At 38.4% G+C, this 22,468-nt stretch overlaps 1 protein-coding gene across 16 annotated transcripts in view; it reads right to left on the bottom strand.

The window, feature by feature from the left end:
* Positions 1-22,468, bottom strand: part of KDM4C (lysine demethylase 4C) — a 343,287-nt gene that overhangs the window by 158,629 nt on the left and 162,190 nt on the right. For 4 of the 16 annotated variants that reach the window (XM_032291102.1, XM_032291097.1, XM_032291099.1 and 1 more), the window contains 3 exons: positions 19,700-19,938; positions 17,466-17,827; positions 13,540-13,648 (listed from right to left, as the gene is read on the bottom strand). In XM_032291102.1, the coding sequence (XP_032146993.1) occupies positions 13,540-13,648; positions 17,466-17,827; positions 19,700-19,938 (710 nt within the window). Of the gene's footprint in view, positions 1-3,786; positions 4,551-5,390; positions 7,406-7,890; positions 8,093-8,396; positions 9,246-13,539; positions 13,649-17,465; positions 17,828-19,699; positions 19,939-20,608; positions 22,313-22,468 lie in introns of those variants that run through there. The other 12 variants (XM_032291109.1, XM_032291100.1, XM_032291098.1 and 9 more) reach the window with 10 other exon arrangements.

The following is a 22,468-nucleotide window of genomic DNA, read 5'->3' as shown; positions in this document are numbered from 1 at the left end:
GTACTTGAGCAAAATCTCAGTCTTGTGAGGCATTATATATATATATGGTTTCAAACATCCTGCAGGAAATGGGGAGTGTAGTGAGGTGAGGTAAGTGCAGGAGTGAGATACTGAAATAGGCAAAGATTCAAACTTGGGAACTTTACAATTTCTGTACTGAATACTATAGGGAAAAAACTATATTTAAGTAATTTTTTTTGAAATGCCGACTTTCAAATGTTTATAAAGCTGTGTTTAAAACTACAAAAGAGAAAAAAATTATAGGGCTTTAGGTATGATTTTACTGAGAAGCGGTGACATCAAGGAAAAATTAAGTTCTGCATTATAGTTCCCCTAAAATGCTAATGTAATAATGGATAGCAGAGAATTCTACAGTTTAAATTCTAAAGCACTTAAGAAATTAAATGAAATGATACAGTTTTGTTCTTTATGCATCACCTCTCAATAACACTGATACTAAAGTATTTCAAAAGGATACATTTCGAATCTATATACACTTTAAAGAAGAGAAACATACCAAAGGATACGCCTTCAAAATTCCTATTACAAGACAAACAAAAAAGCGGTGATAATTATGCTACCTCTGAGGCAATGGGTTTCACAAGGAAGTAAGGCATTATCAGTGTGGTGTAAGTTTCTTACAGAACATTAGCTCATATTTTATATATGTCCTTACAACATGCATGAACAAAAACAACACTGAGAAGCTGATCTACACTATTAACGAAGATATCTGGCTGGAAACAAACATTTATCTGTGCCCACCTCAACTTCTTTTACCAGTACTCTAGCTATTTTGGGGGGCTGTTAGTGTGATAAAGTTGAAAGAGTAGACTGGGCACAGTGATTCACGCCTGTAATCCCAGCACTTTGGGAGGGCAAGCCAGGTAGATCACTTGAGGTCAGGAGTTCGAAACCAGCCTGACAAACATGGTGAAACCCTGTCTCTATTTAAAATACAAAAATTAGCTGGGCATGGTGACAGGCACCTATAGTCCCAGTTACTTGGGAGGCTGAGGCAGGAGAATCACTAGAACCTGGGAGGTAGAGGATGCAGTGAGCCAAGATTGTGCCACTGGACTCCAGCCTGGCGACAGAGCAGCAATCTGTCTAAAAAACAAAGTGACCGAGTGTGGTGGCTCATGCCTGTAATCCCAGCACTTTGGGAGGCCAAGGCGGGTGGATCACCTGAGGTCAGGAGTTCAAGACCAGCCTGAACAACATGGAGAAATTCCGTCTCTACTAAAACTACAAAACTAGCCAGGTGTAGGGATGCATGCCTGTAATCCCAGCTATTCGGGGGGCTGAGGCAGAGAATCTTTTGAACCTGGGAGGTGGAGGTTGTGGTGAGCCAAATCATGTCATTGCACTCCAGCTTGGGCAACAAGAGCGAAACTCCGTCTCAAAAAAACAGTGAAGAGTGTAAGCTTTGGAACTGAACAGACAGTATGTAAAGCCTGTCATCTGCCACTTAACAGCTTTGTGATTTAGGGCAAGTTATTTCAGGTCTATGAGCTTCAGTTTCCTTACCAGTGAAAAGAATGATTACTAGTAATGTATAAAACAACTAGGAGGACACCAGCTCCAACAATTCTCAAACCATGGTAGGAATGAGAAGAAAACTCCTAGAAGAAAGCTGGCATATCCTTGGGAAACTTAGCTGTCAACATGGCACCAGAAGAACATATTCTGAGCATCAAATCAAAGATAGGCAAAACAGGAGACAGAGCCATATAACCTGTAGAGGAATGATAGTATTACACATTTTTAACTTGCTAACAGAGTAAAATTTTCATGTTCTCACCACAAAATGTTATGTATTTAAGGTGACACACATGTCAACTAACTTAATTACTCCACAGTATACTAATAAAATGTAACATCATTTTGTACTCCATAGATTTATACAATTATAAACTGTCAATTTATAATTAAAAAAACAAAGATAGGTGTAAGACAAAGCATATGAAAGTCACAATATGCTTGGTAATATGACAGATTATGGAAATAAGAAAGTAAAATATATAGTCCTTTCCCTTTATGGAGTTCAAAACTACCCGTGGGGGGCAGACATAGTGGCTCACACCTGTAATCCCTGCACTTTGGGAGGCTGAGGCAGGAGGATCACTTGAGGCTAGGAGTTTGAGAACAGCCTGACCAACATGGAGAAACCCCATCTCTACTAAAAATACAAAAACTAACCAGGTGTGGTGGTACATGCCTGTAGTCCCAGATACTCAGGAAGCTAAGGCAGGAGAATTGCTTGAACCCAGGAGACAGAGGCTGCAGTGAGCCAAGATTGTGCCACTGCACTCCAGTACAGGCAACAGAGTGAGATTCTGTTTCAAACAAACAACAAAAAACTATCCATGAGAAAAATCTCTAGATTCATATGCTATTTTATTATAGCATCTATAATACAAAGTCAAAAAATGGCAAAACAAGATCTCCAAACAAGAACACTAACATGATGCAATGTACCTGAAAAAGAAGCTCACCACAGCCAAAAAAAAAAAAAAAAAAAAAAAAAAAGTCAGCATTGGTCATCTATGTAAACGATAGCAAAAATCATAGATATTTTGACCCAACAACTAATAAGAGTTGGGTCATCTAACAGAGGAGTCATCATCTAACAGATGATACAAAATAGCTGCTAAGGAGAGTACTTAAAGGGCAGCCATCATGCCAACTAAGGAAGATAAGGACATTAACTATTCAGGGGAGCATACAGAAATGAGAAGAGAATAAGGCTGTAAATCCTCTTCCTCTCATTTCCCTTCAAAATATATTACATGGTCCTGTCAGCTCATGAAAGACTCACTCCTCTCCTAGGGGATCCCCAAGAAGATTCTTAAACAAGATCCGTGGCTCACTATTGAAAGCAATATAAAGTTTACTCCTCAAGAAAAGACTTTATCAACAACTATGGAAATATTTATGTAATACTCAAACACATTACATATCATAGCAAATCCTTTCTGTTTAAGTTTCAACTTTTTTAAGGCACAACAAAAATCTCTACAAAACAAAATAAAGAATATTAACAATAAAACAATGAAATAGTCCAGAATTTAGAGGCTCACTTAACAGGTGTAAAAATATACTCAACTCACCATTTCTCTGAAGCCTGGGAACCTAATATCTCTAAAAGGGAAAAGGACTAAAACAACTCTACAAAAATTAAAACGATGATAAAGAGAGCTACCTTCTAGCCATTCACTAGCTGCGAGTCTTGGACATGTTACTTAACCTCTACGACCAATGTGCACAAATGTCAGCCTGCAGAATGTTGCCAGCCACGACAAATTTTCATTGGCTGGTGGCAAAACAAAGAATATGAAGACACAAAGTCATCATAAAATTAAAATGTAAAATACACATACACTTCCCTTGCTGATTCTCCATCTTCACAGCCAGTTTTACAACCAAAGAAAAGGTGAAAATAACAAAGAAAAAAAAATGTGTCCCAAAATATGTGCTAACTGAGTGGTCTATAAGGATAAGACATTATGTCTCCAAGGAAAAGAAATTGTGCTCAGGTTGGGAAAAATGCAAAGTAACACATTTGAGTTGTATGAAATTGCAGTTTTCACAGAGTAAAAAAATTGTCAAATACTGACATTTTTACATATAATGCAATCATTATTTTTCCAAAGAACTGAATGTACCATGAGACTGGGCTATCAAAATCTGTTCCTAAATAGTTTTCTACAAGACTTTAAGAACAACAAGGTTATGGTTGAATTTATTTACAAGTGGGTTTAAAAAAAAATAACAAGGCATACATGAACTCAAAAGAATCAAAGTATTTATTATCATCTTACAATCTCCATGGTATTAGCACATTCAGAAACCTAATCATAAGATTTCACGTCAATCATTGTTTAGAAAAGTTTCAAAATTGAATGTAAAATGTACAGAAAGCAATAGCATCACATAAATTATAAAGCCAGCTTTTTGCCTCTAATTTAATCAAAACCTGACAAAGCCACTAGCATAATAAAAGTAAAGTGTTTTTGATTTTTATTTACCATACTACAGGAAAAATCAATGCCATTGGGACTTCCAATGGAATTTACTGACAGAAATCAAGCTAAACTGAGAACATCACATTATTATTACAAACCTAGACACTAGATAAAATATCCATTTGATCTGAGTGCCAACAACGTTTAATGTTTTATGTCCACATAATGCAGGAAAACACTGGCTGTGTCTTATCAACAAACATTCCAAACCAATTTACTTACTAATCTGCTGAATTTGCTATTTCACTGCTTAGACAGAACTACAAATGTGCTTATTATGAAAGTATAGTATTACCTCAAGCTAATAAGAATTGATGGAACAAAGAGATCATTATTTAAAAATTAGCAACATTTGGAGCATGACATGCAGCAGCCATAAAACAGCATTTATTTTTCAAAATTGGCAGAAAAAATAACTTTTTACGGAGGGAAAAGACTTTCGATGAGGGGTGTACCTATTCTTCACTAAGCCAGGTTGCAGCCTGCCTACCCTAAGGCAGACAGTCATGTACCCAGTGGCATCTGGAAAACAAAAAGTTGTTTTTAATATTCAAAATAATATTTGTATTTAATACTTAAAAGAAAATTTGTAATTTCTAAATCAAAAAGATGTCATTATTATATCTGGTCAATATATTCACTTAATAAATTCTTTAAATAAGAGATGCATAAGTAAAATTGGTAAATCTACATCAGTACAGTTAAAAGGGAGGGAGAAATAGCCTGCCAGGGGCAGGAGAGCACACTTTTCCCCAAATACCTATCTACAAAAGGTAAAGGATGACAGCCAATTCTGAATTCTGCCTCCTTGATTTCTAGTTCTATTTCTAAACTCCACTTCTAAATAATGTCCTTTTGTTTGAAGGACAATTGCAAAGTGTCTAAAAGCCAGGCTGTGTACTAAAAGTACCCGCAGAACAATGACTAGAAGACACAAGGTAAGGTATTCAGAAAATACCACAGGAAATCCCAGGCAATGCCAGAAAAAACAACCTAGAATGAAGTGCAATCAGTGTGCAGTTCTAGTTTTGGGAAAACACATACAGGACCAGTTTAGTATTCAATTGCTTATAAACAATTGTGCTTTTTTGTTGTTTGTTTGTTTTTTGAACCAGAATCTTGCTCTGTCACCCAGGCTAGAGTGCAATAGCATGACCTTGGCTCACTGCAACCTCCACCTAGAATTCCAGGTTCCAGCAATTCTCTTGCCTCAACCACCTGAGTAGCTGAGACTATAGGCATGCGCCACCACACTCAGACAATTTTTACATTTTTAGTAGAGGCAGGGTTTTACCATGTTGGCCAGGCTACTCTCAAATTTCTGACCTCAGGTGATCCACCTGCCTCAGCCTCCCAAAATGGTAGGATTACAGGCATGAGCCACCGTGCCCGGCCTGTAAACAATTGTTTCAATAAAAGAAATGTAAACTAGAGAGAACCATTTAGAGAAATAATCAAATTTTGTCAAATGGGACTTCCTGAGATTTCACTTACTTAAATGTGAATAAATATATACGTTTTAGTCTTCAAAACAACAGAAATCCTGGGTTAGATGGGTTAAATAATGGCTAAACACTAAGAAAGATCTCCAGTTCCACCTCTTCCATGTCTATATTTAAACATTCAATCCATTACTGAATGAATTGTTATATTAATATATACAGACTTCCTAAGAAATAAATTACTGTAACATTGCCTGAAATATACTCTTAATCTAATCCTCGAGGCATGCAGACATTACAGAGATAGGGATCAGGGTGTGAGCTGTCTTTAATTTCAAAGAGATGCTTAACAGCTCATAACAGTAGTGTACTTGCTGAAGTGATGATTTATAAAGAGTTATTCAGACAATTCAGAGTAAAGAAAATCAGATCCATAACCAGGGCTTTAATCTGAATATTGCCAATATTCAAACTTGTTTTAACAGATGAGGTTGCCTCTGCACCTGAGTAAACACAGTACACCTGGTATCTGCATCTTTCAATCTTTCTGTGTTAATTATTCTAGAAATCATAAAATTATAGTTGAAGAGTTATAAGTAAAACTTTAGTTTAATGGCAATCAGCTCTTTGGAAAAGCAGCCCTCAACCTGTCACCACATGCTATTTCAGGGGATTCAAAATGCCCAAAACTCATATATGAACTTACAGGTTAGGAACAGTAATCATTCATGACCAAGCCTCATATTTTACTCAGGAGGAAAGAGGCCAGAGAGAAGGCTTACTCAAAGTCAAAGAACATCTAAGGCACAAAGCCAAAACTCCAGAATCTATTTGTTAGTCAACCAGAGTTTTATTCAGTGGGTTTTCAAAGATTTTGCAACTGCCTGTGCCAGATGTCCTAGAGGCATTAATAGCCAGCGTAAGTTTCATTTTAAATTTCTCATTTAGAATAAAAGGTACGAATTTGACCACATGGGTAGGAATTCCTTCTCTTCTATCCTATTGCCCTTTACCACTCAAGCCTAAGTTTCAGGCAAGCAAGCGCTCTTATTTTTGTTTGTTTCTTAATTTTGTTTTCCATTTTTTTCTTTTTCTCAAGTGTGCACTTAAGTAATGGTACAGGCTTTTAAGACTCCAGCCCTGCATGCCTGAGGGGTCTTTTAGCATCCTAGTTTTAACAGCTCTGCATCCATTCCGATCGTGGCAAATTTCTCCTACATCGCCACAATTTGGCTCTCCCTTGCTAATCTACACATCCTTTCTCTCTGAATCCCTTCTGGATTTCCCTCATGTCTTGAGCAATCAGCTGCCACTTTCTCCCTTTCCTCACAACAGCAACAACAAACAGTCATTATATGCCAAACACTGTTTTTTAACCCTCAAAACTACTCTTCCACGTGGCAGATGCTGCTACCATCACTACTTTGTAAACGCAGGCACCGAAGCACAGAGGCATCACACAGTTAATAGAGTGGTGGACCCAACTGACCCTAACTTGTAGGCATGGAGAGATATTATCCTTTGTGTTATTTTTGCCTCTGCATGCACAAATAAAAGTTGTTTATTTTACACTATCCATTATTTCTAGTTGTTTTATAACTAGGGGATTAGCAGGTAACCTACTCTATCATATTGACACTCCTAGTCTCCATAAAAAACACTTGTTTGACCAAATATAAAAGAAATGTTTGTTACAGAAGATATGAAAAGTTATCAGCACAAAAAATAAAACTAAAATCACCTAATAACAGTCTTGTAATCTTCTTATAAATATTCCAGTTAACTTACATAGACTCCAATAAAACTCTACTGTCAGCACGAGTATGTTAACTATACTCACCACTGGCACATGGTGGGAATCACTGAGCAGAGGTGTATCACTGTGTCAGCAAATGCCACGTTCACGAAGTCCTCTGTACACTAGCACGGCTTGTCCTTAGTTTACAATTGCATTAGAAACATCATTAACCTCATCTCTTAACCAAGGAGATTGAATACACAGTAAGCACAAAAGCAGTAAGCGACTAGAAGTAACAGTAGGAAAAGCTGGACATTTTTTATGAAAACAATGCAGTAAAACTTTCAAAAGTAAAAACTGTTGGGAAACAAAGGCATGAAAGCTTCAAAGAACAAACAATGCACCATGAGGGCAGGAAAAGGGGCGTGGGGTGCGATAAAGCACGTATGCAGATACTGATGTCAATGTAGGATGATTATTAGCCCAATGTCACGGTAAGGGAAGTTCTGAAGTTGGCACAATTAAAGTGCTGCTGATGAGAGTGCTAGTCAGAAGAAGCATGCCGTGGCTTATAACATTTGTGAATATATAAAGTGCTGCTGATGAGAATGCTAGTCAGAAGAAGCATGCCGTGGCTTAAAACATTTATGAATGTGGAAATTGCTGCTGATGAGAATGTGAAACTGAATGACATCAAAATGGGCAGCAAGGCAGCAAATACAGATATCAAAGCTGGTGAGGGATGAGAAATGAATTACCTCATGTGTACAATGTACACTATACAGGTGATGGTTAGACTAAAAGCCCAGACTTCAGCACTATCTACTATATCCATGTAATAACCTGCACTTGTAACCCCTAAATATATCTTTAAATTTCTAAACCTGCCGGGCGCGGTGGCTCACGCCTGTAATCCCAGCACTTTGGGAGGCCAAGGCGGGTGGATCACAAGGTCAAGAGATCGAGACCATCCTGGTCAACGTGGTGAAACTCCGTCTCTACTAAAACTACAAAAAAAATTAGCTGGGCATGGTGGCGCGTGCCTGTAATCCCAGCTACTCAGGAGGCTGAGGCAGGAGAATTGCCTGAGCCCAGGAGGCGGAGGTTGCGGTGAGCCGAGATCGCGCCATTGCACTCCAGCCTGGGTAACAAGAGCGAAACTCCGCCTCAAAAAAAAAAAAAAAAAAAAAAATTATAAACCTACAAAGGTATAAGTACTTTCTGAAGCCATCAAAAGGTAATTATATGCCTCAAAATATTTCCAATGTAAACAAATCTAGTTGAACTGTATTTTATCACTTAACCCTATATTGGAGGCATTATCCACAGAGTGCTATATATAATACTTTGAAAGCATTCTATATAGCTACATAATGTTTCAGTGAATTGCTACACCATGACCATGCTTCCTTTGAACAATTCTCTTTTATTAGACATTTAACTTATTCAACTTAGGCTTTCAACTCCAAGGCAACTAATCTCTGTGTGGAAACATCACGTGTGTGTGTGTGTGTGTGTGTGTGTGTGTGTGTGTCCATACAGGTGTATATACACACATCTATGTTTCAAAGAATGGTTTTATAAAGCAACAGAAATACAAACTGCAAAGATTAAGAAATTTAAGTTCACTAGTGACTTCTCCTGAACTGACTTAGTCTTGATCTTTCTTCTTTTCTTCCTCACACGACATTCCTTTCTCAGCAATCAAGAAAAAAAAAATCCTAGGAAAAAATCCATTATCTAATTAATGTGCTGAAGACAATAGTATATGCATCATTCCTTTGTATTCCTTTGCTGTGGGTGGAAAACAAAGATCATTCTCAGGACCACCATAGCCTAAACAAGCACGAGAGCCTAAATAAGCTAGTCTTTAAGAAAGAGTCACTTACTGACCCAACGTGCTGTCACAGCTCCAAAAGCCCTCAAACTCCAAGACACCAGCCGCATCTACAATGGGTCAGCTGCATTTTAACTTTGAGGTAATTCTAGAAGTTGGAATGGTGGTAAAGAGATTTTCAATTCTGTCAAGATACAAAACTGAAAGAGCTGATATATTAAATATATAATTTATCACACTTCTACAGCTAATTAAAACAACATGTTTTTCTATACATATATACAGGGAGACTATTTCCTGGACAAGGAATTACATTTTTCTTTTAATATGACAGTATGTAACACATTGAGGTATTCAACTAACTTTTAATGGCTGATTTCAAGGACTAGTGACTGCCTTATCCGGCACATTCCAGCTTTTGAATGCTTAGTGATTTACACTAACATGATTGCAGTGAAATGTTCACTACCAAGGACATGACATAAGAAGCGAAGGAGAGGAATGAGAGAGGGGAGACAAACACATGGACAAATAACAAACCACAGCATAAGGTGATCAGTGGTGCAAGAGAACCAAGCACATATGGATCTACAGGCGGCAGAGGTGGAAGACGAGAGGTGAGTGGTGAGAAGAGTTTGAAATGTTCCAAGAGGAAAAAAGGTACCACAGATAATGTAACAGCCTGGACAAATGCATGTAAGCAAAAGCACCAGGGTGAAGGCAGGGAAGAAGTTGCCTAAATCAGGGGTTCCCAACCCCCAAGCAATAGACCAGTACCATCCATGGCCTGTTAGTAACCAGGCCACACAGCAGGAGCTGAGCAGAAGCCTAAGCTCCACTTCCTGCCAGTTCAGTAGTGGCATTAGATTCTCATAGGTGCACAAACCCTATTGTGAACCACACATGTAAGGGATCTAGGTTGCACACTCCTGATGATAATTCAATGCCTGATGATCTAAGGTGGAACAGCTTCATCCCAAAACCATCTGCAGCCCGATCCTCCCACACCATCCATGGAAAAACTGTCGTCTACAAAACCAGTGCCTGGTGCTAAAAAGGTAGGGGACTGATGGTATAAATGGAAAGGAAGGCTCATGTAGGAAGTTGAGGGAAATGAAGGTAGCATTGAATGACAATTGGCCTCAAAGCCACACAAAGAAATTGAGCATTTAACCTGTACTGAGCAGTTTACAATTCCAGGAAACATGAGAGCTTTTGAGCAGGCATCCTCACCAACCAAAAACAAAGAAATAAATACTGCCACAGATTTCTAAGCTGGCCGCCCTTAACTGCATTCACCTCATCATTTCTGGTACGTTCCAAGGCCAGAGAGAGTGTTGCCCTCTCCCCTAAGTGCATGGGTGCATCAGAGCATGTATAGGTCACCCATGCACTTCATTCACATCCTCCTTCCCTATGGACAGTGAACTCTAGAAAAGAGCAGGAATAAGCCAATAATATCAACAAATGGCAACAGAAGAATACGTACGTATGCTGGGTGCTTCAAGCATAAAACAACCCAAACAGCTTTGCTTATCAGTCTACGTTTCAATACAACATTTAATTTTTAAACAGCAGGAAAATAAACAGAATTTTAATAGAAGTTTCAGTCTAGCTGCCTAACCACAGAAAAAATTGCAACTGAAAAACATTTCAGCTAAAAGAAAAAAACAGAGGCAGTTTAGCATTTTCTTTTAAATTGTAAAAGATAAACATGTAGTATATATTTAAGATTTTTCACCAAAAAGAATAAGTTAGATGCTAATTTTTAGGTAAAGATACATTCTAATCATCATTCTTTTATCATATAGCCCTATCTTCTCCATCACCATGGACTCTCTTGTTTTGCTGTTAAACATGAAAAATCTTTTCCCAGAAAATGACAGGCTAAGAGTCAGGAAGTACTTCCTGATCCTGTAGTTACAGGATGTGCCACCAGTCAAAATGATCTATGGTGTTTCAGGTTATTTCGGTACCAGAGAGCCACCGCACTGACCTAAAGAAAAGAGCAACATACAAGTGACTCATTTCCCCCAGTGGCATGGCAGCTCCCAGACGTCCTGGACCAAGTCACTTTCCCCTTTGCAGCCTTTCTGTTAGGGAGACACTTCCCAGTTTCTACAGAGAAATGCTCATTCACCAATAGAAGACACTGAATGCTGTTTAAAGATGCAATTACCCGATGCTGTATTATAGTTACGCTCCCATATATGAGGAATGCAAAAGGAGAATAGGGCAGAAAATCCCCGAAAGGAGTTGGATTTGGAATTGTATGCTCCCAGTGAGCAAAAAACTCACTGCACATCACAATCTAACAATGATAATGTTTATTCACTTTCAACTTTGCAAGCAACTTAGACACAGAGGCAAATGGCTAAAGTAACATTCAAGTTCCCAATGATGTAAATAATTTGCTTCGGGCCACGGAATATTCTCCATTGTCAGTTTGGAAGCTTGTAAAAACCTTAAGCCATCACAAAACTTCTCTGATTTTTCTAATTAATTCTGAAAAATCCCCAGAGGTCACTAGAAGTCCTTAACATATTAGAATGGAAAGAAAGATTGTTGAAAAGCTACAATCATCATTTCTACAAAATATTTAACCTCAAACCCTTGAGACGACTTCATCAAACCAATCCATTTATAAATTTTGCAAGCTATACAAACTGAAATCAGAACTGCTTTCCAAAAGAAAACTCTGGGCCAATTTATGGCCCACATCAAAATAAACTTCCTAGGCAAATAAGGACACAGGAGAAAGCAGTCTTCTCTATGTGTTGGTAGAGCCTCAGCATAGCCTATTCACTTTAGAAAAGTTATACTGAAGAGAGTCTACAGTGAGGAAGGGTAATTACAATCATGAGTATCACACATTAAGTATTAATTACTTTACATGGAATTGTCATATAACTGTCTCAACACTAAAGAGAAAATTATTTGTACTGGGTATAATAAAGTAGCAAAAAAAGAACTAAGCATTATGATATATGGAAATAAATGCAAATATGTTTCATTACTTCTATTACATGAGTCAAAATTCAACCCCGAATTGGTTTTATAGAAACTACTACAATCCTTACCTAATCCCTACATTCATGATGTTTTTACTTTTTTATGACACACGATCTCCCCAAGTTGTGCAGGCTGGTCTCAAACTCCTGCGGTCAAGCAATCCTCCCACCTCTGCTTCCCAAGTAGCTGGGATTACAGGCGTGAGGCACTATGCCCAGCCATGATCTTGTTTTTTAACTAAACATGGAATGTAAGTGAAAACAGTGAGTGAAAGGGGGAAAAAATCTACGAAAGATATCTATCTACTCTGATAAATTTCTTTAAACAAGAAACTTGAGCTTCTTATTACTCACTTAACAGTATCCTCACAGCCACATGACCTTAATTATTAATTTCCAGGAGTAAAACTGGAGAATACTGTAGAGTAGGATTCTCAACAGAAAACCTGCCTGAGTTAATCCTCTAGGCAGAGAAAAAAATAAGGCCTTCATGATGCTAAGAGACATTTACAAGACATTTACCAGTCAGTGATCTGATTTTTAATTTGAGGCAACAGAAATTTCTTTTTTTAAAAAGAAAGATTAAAAAAAGGCAACCAGGCATATAGTGGCTCATGCTTGTTATCTCAGCACTTTGCGGGGCTGGGGCGGGAGAACTGCCTGAGCCCGGGAGTTTAAGACCCGTCAGGGCAATAGCAAGACCTGTGTCTACAAAAAAACTTTTTAAAAAAAATTAACCAAGCGTGATGGTGCATGCCTTTGGTCCCAGCTACTTGGGAGGCTGAAGTAGGAGGATCACTTGGGCCTGGGCAGTTGAGGCTGCAGTGAGCTATGACCACCCTCTACCGCACTCCAGCATGAATGACGGAGCAAAACCCTGTCTTTAAAAAAGGACAGCCAGGTTAAAGAAAAAGATAAATTCATATCCCGGAATGGTCAATGATTATAAATGAAACTGCATTACATCCACTGTATCACAGCAATCTAGTGAAGGAAAAAAGATGTTTCACCCCACACCAGATACAAAAGGATATGGAAAAGGATATGGCGCGTGATTTTGACTGAAGGTAGTTAAATTAATGCAAACGATTCAAGTTAAAAGACAATGTAAACAAACCCACAGCATGTTAATTCTAAAATCTAACATCTTTAGAGAAATGAGTCTCAGCTACTTCTATAAACCTAAAACATTATGTCAAGACAGACTGATTTTATCCCATGACATAAAACAGGAAGACTTTTACCAGTAAGAAGGCTAGCTTATATGAAGTAAGTCTTTACCCCTAAGTTCCAAATTCCTTTTACCTGTAAATTGTTAATTATGATGATTTCCTAATAGTATGTATTTGCCACTTGTTAAAATTTTTTTCTATTCAGCAATTTTTTTACAATAGTTTGTTACAACAAACATCTACACACACACACACACACACACACACACACACACACACACACAGAATCCTGAAAAGGGTCACCAGCTCACCTTCATCACTTGGCGCCTGCTGCTTCACAAGAGTCATCGGGGATCTTGCTGGAGGCATACTAAGTGGATGGCGCCAACTCTTAGAGGTTTTGTTCTCTCCCTCTGTTATCTGGTTACAGTACACAAATGGAGGAGAAATACCATTACCAAAAACAAACTAAAAAAAAAAAAAAAAAAACCCTACAGTTCACAATGATTTATAACTTAATGTTGAAGAAATCTTGTGGTTGTTTACTTCTTGGGGAATTAGTCCTTTAAGAAATTTAAACTTCAGGTCAAAAGAAATAGGAATCAATTCTATTGCTAATTTTACTCTGAGGTCAATTAACTCTTCTTCCACGTGGTATTAAAATATAAGCTGAAAGGCAGGGTAGGCTTATTAAATCTGCAATAAGCTCAGCAGTTAGCAAGTTTTCTAAAGTTCTTACAGCTATTCTAAATTTAGGATTACAGACCAGGCACATTGGCTCATGCCTGTAATCTCAGCATTTTGGAAGGCCAAAGTGGAAGGATCCCTTGAGCCCAGGAGCTTGAGGCTGGCCTGTGAAACACAGGGAGACTCCATGTTAATAATTTAAAGAAAAAAAAAAAAAATTGACAAGGTATGGTGGCATACGCCTGTGGTCCCAGCTCCTCAGGAGGCTAAGGTGGGAGGATCACTTGGGCCCAGGAGGTCAAGGCAGCAATGAGCCATGATCATATCCTGTCTCCAAAAATAAATAAACAAGTAAATTTAAGATTGTATTCTCATAAAAATATAGGACTATGGCTTGGTCACCTCTAAGATGTTCCCATGTTAACATTTAGCAAGGAATTTTACTTTCTATCCTTACAGAGAAGACAATCCTGCAAAGTTGAGGCTGTATACTTCTTTCCATTCAAAAATTAATCACTACTTCTGTATCACAAACATAAACAATCCAACAGGAAACCATAAGTATTCTCTTTTTTTAATGATACATTAATGCCATGTTGAAACCACTTAAATTTTATATATGATTTTTTTTTTGTCCTGGGATGTACAGACTATATATTCCTTTCCCAGGTGGAAAGTCATGTGTATCCTTACACATTCCAGCTAGGACCCATCTTTTTAAGCTCTCTTGCTTGCACAACACAAATTTTTTTTTTTTTTTTTAGATGGAGTTTCGCTCTTGTTACCCAGGCTGGAGTGCAATGGCACGATCTCGGCTTACCGCAACCTCCGCCTCCTGGGTTCAGGTAATTCTCCTGCCTCAGCCTCCTTAGTAGCTGGGATTACAGGCACGTGCCACCATGCCCAGCTAATGTTTTTGTATTTTTAGTAGAGACGGGGTTTCACCATGTTGACCAGGATGGTCTCGATCTCTTGACTTCATGATCCACCCGCCTCAGCCTCCCAAAGCGCTGGGATTACAGGCTTGAGCCACCGCGCCCGGCCATAACGCAAAATTTTTAAAGGCAGCAGGAGGCGGAAGGATATCAGAGTTTGAACCCAGCAGGCTTACATCAAGAGCTGACTATGAAAGAAAACAATCTTAGTCTTCTTCCCTATAAGCTGAAGCAGTGGCCAGATATAGAGAAACTAGTCTGGCCTCTGACTCCAACACATGATTCTGAGAAAATGTGTAAGAACACTGAAGACATATTCATCAAGACACCACAATGTTGTCATAGCTGGAGTTATAAGAGGATAAATTATATCAGGTTTCTGCTCTCAAGAAGTGTAGATTAGAGAGAGGTAAGGGAATAGATAATAAATGAATAAATTTCATTTATCAGGTAGTACTGGGTAAATATGCAATAAAGGAAAATAAAGAAGGACAAAGGAATAGAAAGTGATGGGGAGGGGGCAATTTTATAGGGTAACTTATAAAGGCCTTTCTGATATGGTGATATTTGAGGGGAACTTTGAGTGCATACATATGATGATCTGGGGGAGAAGTATTTTGGGGAGCAAGAATAGCATGTAAAGTGAGAACATACTTGGTGTGTTCCAGGCACAGCATGGAGCCCAGAATGGATGGATGGGTGGACAGATGAGTAGACAGAGCTTAAAAAGTAATTCTTACTGAGTAGATGGGCTAATGCCAGCAGCTATCAGCATACACACAGCATTATCCTCAATACTAAAAACATTGACAAAAACTACATAAAAATTAAATAGGGCTATATTACATCAAGGAGTTATCTAATACTGTGATGTAAGAAAAGAATGTCATGCAACTGTTCTTACAGGCAAGCCAAGCCTCTCGGCCTTCAATAGCAATGTTGGTTTCTCTGCTGTCAATCTTTGCTCAGGGAAATGATGAAGATGAAGATAAATAGCACTACAGCCATAATCACTTTCCTTGAGAGCAAAGAATCTGAAAAGCTACTTTCGGCTCCATTCTAGTTCAAGGAATGTCACTAAATATTATTAAAGCAGGCATTTGACTCATTCACCTCTCAAAAGGATATCAGCTCAGCTACATTTAATCCATTCATGAAATTAAGTTGTTAATTTTTTTTTTTTTTAAGAAACAGGGTCTTACACTGTCACCCTGGCTAGAGCACAGTGGTAGGATTACAGCTCATTGCAGCCTTGAATTCCTGGGCTCAAGTGATCCTCCAACCTTAGCCTCCCTAGTAGCTAGGACCACAGGCTCACGCCATTAAATTTTATTTTTATTTTTTTGTAGATGTAGGGTCTCATCCTGTTGCCCAGGCTCAACAGGAATCCCTGAGCTCAAGGGATCCTCCCACCTCAGTCTCTCAAAGTTGAAGGGATTACAGAAATGAGCCACCACATCTGGCCAAAGTTGTAAATTTTGCTTACTAATATGCGAATGCTATTTTCAAACTACTCTTAGGCACCTTTTCAAAGAAAGCAATCCATATTCTTTTCCATATTTCATATTTTTAAGTGTTTATAATTCAAGGAGATATACAATTCTACATAAAAAGATAAACACTATTGGGTCAAACCAGAAAACTATATTTTAAATAACATTTTAAGACTGTTGAAAAGCAGGGTATTCAAAGCTGCTGTCCTTATACGACCTCCCTTGTTCTACTCAGGGACACAAAGACCTGCTGTGAGTTGAAACGAACAGGGGCAGTGTCTGTTCTGAAGCCAGTGCAACTTGTCAGCTCAATTACTCCTTCCTTATCCACTTGAATTCCCTAATCAGGGCGGATACATCCAAGAAAGTACTGAATTCTGACAATCGCTACAGATAGTCATACCTCCCCTGATCCACTCTTAAGGCTACATGGACAGTTTCTGCTGAATATGGAATATTAATACTGTACAAGGACAATATTGTACAATTTTCCAAAAAGTCACAATGGGAAGCTAAGTAATCTAGAGGGGTCCTTTCTCAGAGGCAAAGGGCCTCTTTGGACAAGAAAGGTCACCCTGGTCCTGGGATTCAGGTTCCATCAGCAAAGAGTAAGAAGAAAGCATGACCAGGTGAATCCTAATGCTGAAACAGAAGCTGTGGGGTGGCTGGGACCCAGCGTTATTAATATTAGCAAGAGGTAGTCAGTGCGCATCACGTAAATTCTTCCCAGACTAGTTAATAATGCGGGTGATAGAACAATTCTGTATCTTTAGTAATCAATGTCGATATGATTGTGACTTTGTAGTTTTCTAAGATGGTAGTATTGGCAGAAACTGAGTAAAGGGTACAAAGAATCACTGTTCACCATTTCCCACACCGCATACGAATCTACAATCACCTCAAAATAGTTTAATTTTTTAACAAACAGAAAAATCAAGCTTCAACATGTGGCCATAAGCTCCATGTGCTGAATTACCACTCTGTGAGCCACAGCTCACAGAAGGCTTGCCTCCCTGTCACTGAATGAATATGATTTAGACCCATAAATGTAAAATGTTATTTCTTTGTGCCCTAAAGGAGGATTTCAGTGCACAGCATGTTGTTTTCAAAATGTGTTCTCACCATATAATGAATATGGTAAAAATGGATATTGCCACATACACTGGGAACTTTGAAGCCATTTCTCTCTCCACTGGGGACCGCTGGGATTTCCCCAGGTTCAAGGCCATTCCCATGACTCTCCACATCACTCTCTTCTCCCTCTGTTAACACACCATTACTCTCTGCCACCGATGAGCATGACTCAGGTGATTTTGGCCATGACAGCTTGGGTGAGTCTGATTTCTTGGGCTTCTCATAGCCACTAGATAATGGAATGGAATCATCAGCCTCATTGGGTTTAGAAGGTACACTTCTATATGCATAAGTGTTGTCATCCTCAGTTTTTATATCTTCTGTTACCGATATACTTAAGCAGCTGCTTCCTGAGGATAAAAAAGAAGGTGGTTAATAAATCTTACATTGTATTATTACTAAGTAGGATTGGTAAACTATTCCCAGCTGATTCTATATCTTATACACACATACACACACAAAAGAAACCTCATTTGTACCCATCACATACTAGCTCTAATACTATACAAGCCAGATCTTCTACTTAAGTATTATGACAATGCTCAAACCCTGGAGATCAGTGTGCAAAGAACCATGTAATGACAGAACTAATGAAATTGAGGGCTCTTAGCCAAAACCATCCAGCAATTCATCAAGTGGCTAATTAAACCTAGTGTAATGAAAAGCATGATGAGGGGCTGGGTGCAGTGGCCCATGTGTGTAATCCTACCACTTTGGGAGGCCAAGGCAGGTAGATCACTTGAGGCCAGGAGTAGAACACCAGCCTGGCCAACATGGCTAACCCCCAGCTCTACTAAAAATATAAAAATTAGTTGAGCATGGTGGCACACACCTGTAGTCCCAGCTACTCGGGAGGCTGAGGCAAGAAAATCGCTTGAACCGGAGAGGCAGAGGTTGCAGTGAGCTGAGATTGTACCACTGCACTCCAGCCCAGGTTACAGAGAAAGACTATTTAAAAAAAAAAAAAAAAAAAGGGCATGACAAGGCACGATATGGGACTATAATGAAATATCCATAAACATATATATTATATGACTCTATTCTCTGCATTTGTTGTAATTTCCTTCCTTACCTTCTCTTCCTTGCTATCTTGTATCCATTCATCACAACTCAATTCAAATATCACCTCTGCCAAGAAACCTTGCCTGTCCAGCTCTCAAGTGGTTGAAGTTCTTCCTTGATAAACCAGCAACATCTTAGGCGATCTCTATAATGCTAGTTACCACACTGGATTGTAATCATGAGTTTATTGCCTAGCTCTCCACTAAAACATGATCTCATTTTTTTCAAGGTTCGGTGGTGTAAACTCTATCCACGCATCTATTTCAAGAGCAAAGGCAATGGGGCTGGAGAAGCAGCAGAGGACCAGTTTAGGGCAATGTGAGGACTTTCTTTTATTGTAGGTAGAATAATACTAAGAAGAAGGTAGTGACAAGACCTAAGCTTTTTTTCTTTTAAAGGATCACTATGATGGCCACCTGGAGAATTGACCAGCAGGGGTGAGCAACTGCTGCAGTCTTCCAGGCAAGAGCTACGGTACCAGGAGTCGTATTCTGGCAGAGAGGGCGGGGTGTCTCCTGAGGAAGGATTTACCGCATAAGAAGTATGTATGAGAGGAACACAGGAATTAGCTCAATTATGAAGAGGGCAAGAACCCCAACATATATGAAAGAGGCAAATCATTAAAGCAGTTTCAGAAAAATATGCTACCAAAGGGGAAGAAGGCAAAGCAGCTGAGATTTTTAGACAATGGTTTTAGTAAAGAAGAGAAGTCAGGAAAGTATATATGCCATTGTTGTTGTTCTTAAAACCTTGATCTTTATTTTCTTTTTAAAATTAAGTCAAAAGCTAAGAATCTACAAAGAATTATCTATAATTGATTTTCTCTGCTCGTGTGAATTCAAGAGAAGTCTTCCAAAAACATACATTGTAAATTGAGTCGCCCTTAAAAAAAAAAGTCGCATTTTAGTATCTACTTTTTTATTAAACCAAATAGGCACTGCTGGCTGTTTGTCTCACAATTCTGTTACATATAGCAGTGAGACTCCTGACTTTTATAACATTCCCTGGGCCTCTTGGTTGAGTTCCCTTACAACTTTGAGTAGATTATAGATTAAGCTATGTGGACTGGTCAGATGCGTGTCATAATGAACATCAATTTAAGGCATCTGATCATCCACCACCTACTATTATATGTGAAACATAATTAACCACCTTCTCACCTGAGAGTTTCATATGATCAGGTAAATTCTGATCCACCTGCATGCTGCTAGCAGAGTCCTCTTCTTCTGAAGGTACTTCTGTGTTCCTCAGCTTCGCTGATTCTTCAGGCTTTTCACTGACCTTGAGGTCATCTGTGCCTGAGTCAGCGTTAGGGACCTCTGCCCCACTGACTTCAGCTGACACTTCCTCTTCCTCCTCAGCCTTAGGCCTTTTAGAGGTAGACCTAGCACACGGGAAGCTGTCAAGAAGAGAAGCAGCAGTCAGAGCAGAATGCTTGCAATGGATATGAAAAACACATCCCAATAAAAATGTCATTGTCACTTGCTTAAAGAAGGAAAGAACTGACATTGTTAATCACTACGCCATGTCAGTGTTCACAACTGAAAGATTAACTTTGAAATCAAAATCTTAAGAACAAGTTTTATAACAAATTTTAAAATTCACACAACTGTAAATAATTATTAAACATTATTTTGAAAAAGGGCCACTGCAAAAATGTAACAACATTTTAAAAGTCTGAAAATAAAAATAAGGTAAAAAACTATTGAAATGAGAGAGGAAATAAAATTAATAAATAAAATATCTAGATAATTAAGAAAATAAATTTAAAAATCAAGATATCCTGTAAGGCTAATGCTAAAATCTAAGTAGGTGAACTACTGACTACTTTTCATTGAGTTTTGTATAATTGTCAGGTATGTATTAAAATAGTTCAAATTAAGTGCCAATTCATCAATAGAGAAATTATTTAAAAACAGAACACGGCTAACTGGAGAGAGAGAGAGAGAGAGAGAGAGAGAGAGAGAGAGAGAGAGAGGAGGGGGGAGAGGGAGAGGGAGGGAGCGCGCGCACGCGCGCGCACACACACACTTCCTAAAGACATTGTCTCACTATATTGCCCAGGCTGGTCTTGAACTCCTGGCCTGAAGTGATCCTCCCTCACTGGCATCCCAAAGTGCTGAGATAACAGGCATAAGCCACCGCATACAGCCTACTTTTATGTATTTAACACTGTAGATCAACAAACTATTCTCAGAGTGAACACAATTTTTATCTTCTTCCTCTCTATTTTCCAGCAAGTCACTTGATGGCTTTGGCATATATGCTTTTTACATATGAAATAAACATTCCTAACAATTAGAAACAATTACAAATAAACTCAAATCAACAGCATCAAAAACACCCCCATATGTATTACAAACACACAAGAAACTGCCAAAGGACTAAGCACTGCAGGAAGTCAGGGAAGGCAGAGAAGAGGGTGGCCAGCAATAACCTATATAAATTAGCTTTCACTGCAGCTGATGGCAGTAACAGTAGTAACATCACCGTCATCACTTCTGTTGCAAATCCATGCACTGGCTGATGTGGGAAAATCTCAACATTATAAACAGTGAAGTACATGTGAAAAAAAGAAGGCTGCATGTGCTTGAAACATCAGTGAATCACTCCCTTCATCAGAATTCCCTAAATGGGGTATTTCCAAAGGGAGATCAATAATCTCTAAATATCAACCCACCCACAAGGCTGAGCATATTAAACAAGCCCATAGTCAGACTTTCTAAGTAGATGAGCAAGTTCCATTGATTATATAAACCTATGGACAGGCATTTCTATCTGTTCAGATGCCATAAATCTATGTTCTCTATCAACCCAAAAGGCCCTCTGTGGTTAATAACTAGGAAACCAAGTCATACACCTAATGAAAGTATTGTATTTTCCATCCATTAAAGAACAATTCTCAAGATGTTCTCCTGGTGTGCATTCTGAACTCAGGATTGGATACTGCCTCCTTCCAATGCTGGTTTCTTTCGTGCTGTGAATTAACACATTTATCAAAGACACTGACTGTTCAAATCAGTATTTCTCCAATTTTCTTGAATGTAACCCACAACGAGTTATACATTTCAGAGAGTGACACTACATAAACACATGCACATACTTACACATGTCATGAGTGAGTATTTGCCCTTACCACAGAGGAAGCACTATAATAGTTTTTATTCTATTTTACCACCTAATTTTAAGACAGTCTTGATCTACTACAATTAATGTGAAAACAAACACTTTGAAAATGATTGCAGTAAACGACAGGACTAAATATCAACACCTGAGTTAGTTCTGCACCTCAGGTCTGTCTGTTACACAACGCTGAAGTGTTACTCCATGTCCCTAAGGTTCCTGCACTCACTACAACTCTAAATTAGCAGAAAATAAGTATCAGGAAAAAGAACAGAGAGAAAATAAGCATCATTAAGTCTGGGCAAAGATGTAAAATTACCGTGTTATTGAGTTAATATCAAAAAAAGTGGAAACATGCTACAGGGGATTAGTTAGATACATGCAAGCATTAAAAATTATGTTGCAGCAAATCAGTCAGTTACATTAAAAAACACTCAAAACTGATCATCAGATTGTTAATAGAGCATGGCCCCAATTTTGGAAAGATATATACTATAAAATATATAATAAATATATAGGTAAAGGATATATACAAAATGTTAACACTGGTTATCTCTGGATAGTGAGGTTATGGGTGATATGGGATTCCTTCATTATTCTTTTCCTTATTTTACAAATTTCCTCCAATGCACAAATATTACTTTTATAATCTGAAAGAAAAACAATGAGTAATATTGAAGAGGAAAATTTAACATTAAATTGGAAAACATAAGAGCCTTAAAAGGTAGCCTAAGGACCTGAGCAATACAACACACATCCTATTCAATAGGTTTTAAAACAACAAGATGCCCACAGCAGAACTAAAA

The sequence above is a fragment of the Sapajus apella genome, unplaced genomic scaffold (assembly GCF_009761245.1).
Source record: "Sapajus apella isolate SASKATOON/1434 unplaced genomic scaffold, GSC_monkey_1.0 scaffold24, whole genome shotgun sequence".
In the NCBI taxonomy this organism is placed as follows: domain Eukaryota; kingdom Metazoa; phylum Chordata; class Mammalia; order Primates; family Cebidae; genus Sapajus; species Sapajus apella.
The sequence above is the reverse complement of the archived record's forward strand: the minus strand, read 5'-3'. Positions and strand labels throughout refer to the sequence as shown.